The 3,099-nt window shown below is 37.9% G+C and overlaps 1 protein-coding gene across 1 annotated transcript; it reads right to left on the bottom strand.

Moving 5' to 3' along the window:
* Nucleotides 1–1,241: 1,241 nt before the first annotated feature.
* On the bottom strand, nucleotides 1,242–2,875 carry LOC110663919 (uncharacterized). Its single transcript, XM_021823409.2, has one exon. The coding sequence runs from the start codon at nucleotides 2,544–2,546 to the stop codon at nucleotides 1,584–1,586; it is 963 nt and encodes a 320-aa protein (XP_021679101.1). The 5' UTR covers nucleotides 2,547–2,875; the 3' UTR covers nucleotides 1,242–1,583.
* Between the last annotated feature and the right edge of the window lie 224 nt (nucleotides 2,876–3,099).

Raw genomic sequence — 3,099 nt, 5'->3', positions numbered from 1 at the left:
AATCATCTAACGAAGTAGGGACCACCACGTCTAAAAGTCTAACGCAGCAAATCAAATTGGAGTACAAATCGGGCAACACATTCACATTCGGATTTCCATTTCCTTTTTAATTTTGTTTGAAAAAAAAAAGTCAGCTATTTTAATTATTTACAAATGCATACGGAATGAATTTTCATGAGTCTAGAATATTAATTGCTCATAGAAAACTGACAAAGCAAAGATTTCTCTTCGTTCAGAAATTTCTACAATAAACACGCAACATTGTTTAGATTTTGAATTCTTTCTTTTATTTTTTTTTTCCTTTAGAACATTTACTTAATTACTTTTGTTCTTTTTATTAGAGAAAAAGAAAAAAAGAAATTAAAAAAAAAAACAAAGAATCCAACTTTAAATCAAACAATATTTAGCGCAAAAAATCTAACGGTTAATAAAAGAGAAAGGGGGACAAGAAAATCACTGTACTGTGGGAAATCGAACCTCAATTTGCAGTCGCAGTCTAAAGACCGACCTTTTCTGTCCGCTATTAAAGTAGATTTGGTTCTGTTTGTGTACCAGTTCCAACTAGAATCAACCCCTTTTTTTGAGAAAAGAAAATATTCATAGCTACAAGTTTATTTATGGAACGATTAATAATTTTCAAAATTGAATAAGGATTTGTTTATTATAATTTTATTTTTTATAAAAATAAATTTTACTTTATCAATTATTATTATTATTAGATAAATTAAAAATATTTAATAATAAAAATAGTAAATTAAAATATAAAATAATTCGAATATAGTAATTTTTAAATCATATAGTAATTTTAAAATATAAAAATTTGAGTGCAAATTGTGACTCTATAATTTGACAGCAACAAATATTAGTATTGCCAATAACGCCTTTTTTTTTTTTAATAATATTCAATCAATAAAAATTTATATACATATATTATTATCTGATATTCATTATGATTTTAATTAAAATCACAATTAATTATTGGAGTCGTGAAAGAATAAGATTGGGGTTCCACCACCCCCCAGAAATGGGTGAAGTTCCCATGTCTCCGCCATTACGACCGCTTTCACCAATTTTCCAACCTCACCACATCGAATTTCAATATCAATGAATCAAACCTGTACAAATTTTCATTTTTCATACTTTAAACAAAAATTTCCACATTTTATGTGCGTATAAAAGAGGTAAAAAAAAAAAAAAAAAAGAGAATTTTGACATGTTAATCAAATCATTAGAATTACCGATAAAAGGAAAATTCACTATAACTATAGTTTTTACCTCAAACGTATATATTTCACAAATTATACAACCAAAAAAAGAAAAGATATATTCCCTTTGTTTCTGCCAATAACAAACATCGCTAATGTCAATGTACGCAGAAAACCAACACCACATTTCGCTTTTTTCCTTTTTTTTTTTTTTTTTTCTCCCTCTCCATATTCATTGTTTTCCTTTTCTCTCAATATTTGGTTTAATTTGTTAAAAAAAATTTAATGACTAAAAAAAACCGAAAGTGAGAATGGGCAAAACCGTACTTTAAAAATATCACCACCAGCGCGATCAAATGTCAACGATCCGACCCGTTCTCAACGGTTGTGATTGGCCCTTCCAAAATCGCATAGCTTCCTCGACCGGTTCGCGCAAAATGACGCCGCCGCAGACAGATGGGGCTTCACGGGAACCCTCACCTCGCCGGAGAACCCCATGTCGGGTGGCAACCCGCCTTTCTGGTTCCAGTGCCGGTTAGGGCTGGCCCTCACAAGAGGGCTCAAACAAAACGCTAATCCCGACACGTTTTTGCAGTGTCCCGGCTTCCCGCGCCTCATCGCCGCTGGCGCTACTGGTGTCCTTTTCCACCACTGCGATGACTCAGAAGAGGACCCACTGCCAGACTGAGACGGATTGCAATCCTCACAATCGTCGTCGGAATCCGCCCCTCTTGCTGGCGACATTCCTCGATCCATCCTCCGACGAGGCTTATGGCCTACAACGCCGGAGTTTTGCTCAGAGAATAACGCAGATTGCTTTTTCCTGCGACCGGAAAATATCGCTGATAGCCAGGACGGCGAAGAATATGATGCCTCGCTCGAATTCCGAGAAGGAACCCCAGGACCGGAACCAGAAGGATCTGGACTAAATTTCTCGGATCTAGACCTGAATAGATTCGACAAAAGGGAGAATCTGGCGCGCTTAGTTTTACAAGTTGCTGAAGTGGCGAAGCCGGTTGCGATGGAGGAGGAGCTGTAAGTGGGTCCCACCTGGGGAGTACTGTAGAAGCGGAGGTTGTGGGACCAGGAGGTGTCGTCAGATTTCCGTCGAGCAACGTAAGGAGAAACGGAGCGAGGGAATATAATAGGAGGTCGCTGAGCGTCTGATTTCCGACTATCATCTACGGTGGCGCGTGAGTAGGCGCGGGCCAATTGAGCATGGTCCTGTGTGTATTGAACTCGAGCCTGTGCGGCGATGAGGACGAGAAGGCGTTCCCGGAGACAGGAGGCACAGACACCGACGGTGCTACTGGGGTCACAGGGGTGCTTCTTACACCTCATTTATGGGGAGTGAAGAAATGTAAAGTATATGTTTGGTGATTGCTAGGGAATATAATAGTAGAGTGTTCATGTGGCGATGATGGTCTCCTGTGCCATTTCTCTGGGCGTGGTTGGCTTAGCTCCTCTCCTGCTGTAGGATGAACGATGAAAAGATCTGATGGGCAAATCGTAGGGGAGGGTTCGTCTTCTTGTTATTATTATTATTTTTTTAATATGAAAAAAGCAATAGAGAGAGAGAGAGAGAGGGTGGAGGAGAGTTTTTATGAGAGAGAGCGTGCGTTTGGTGGTGGAGTTTAAATGGCTAGTGTTTTGTGTCTTTATTAAATTCTTTCTCCAGAAGAAGAGAGAGAATGAGTCAACATTAAAAATCGAATACAACCCACACCGTCTTCCTTTTTGCAACATCAAAATGGCGAAACTATATTCAAATAGCCGTATTCATATTTACTTGGTTTACACACAATTTGATGGAAAGAAAATTACGACAAAATACCATAAAAATGGGCGTTTTTATTTTTATTAGTGTCTTTATGGGATGGGTTTTGAAGATTAC

This window comes from Hevea brasiliensis, chromosome 9, assembly GCF_030052815.1.
Source record: "Hevea brasiliensis isolate MT/VB/25A 57/8 chromosome 9, ASM3005281v1, whole genome shotgun sequence".
NCBI lineage: Eukaryota > Viridiplantae > Streptophyta > Magnoliopsida > Malpighiales > Euphorbiaceae > Hevea > Hevea brasiliensis.
The sequence above is the reverse complement of the archived record's forward strand: the minus strand, read 5'-3'. Positions and strand labels throughout refer to the sequence as shown.

Bases quoted from the DNA above. Each gene is read 5' to 3' on its own strand.
- LOC110663919 (XM_021823409.2), bottom strand. From the start codon at position 2,546: ATGAGGTGTAAGAAGCACCCCTGTGACCCCAGTAGCACCGTCGGTGTC.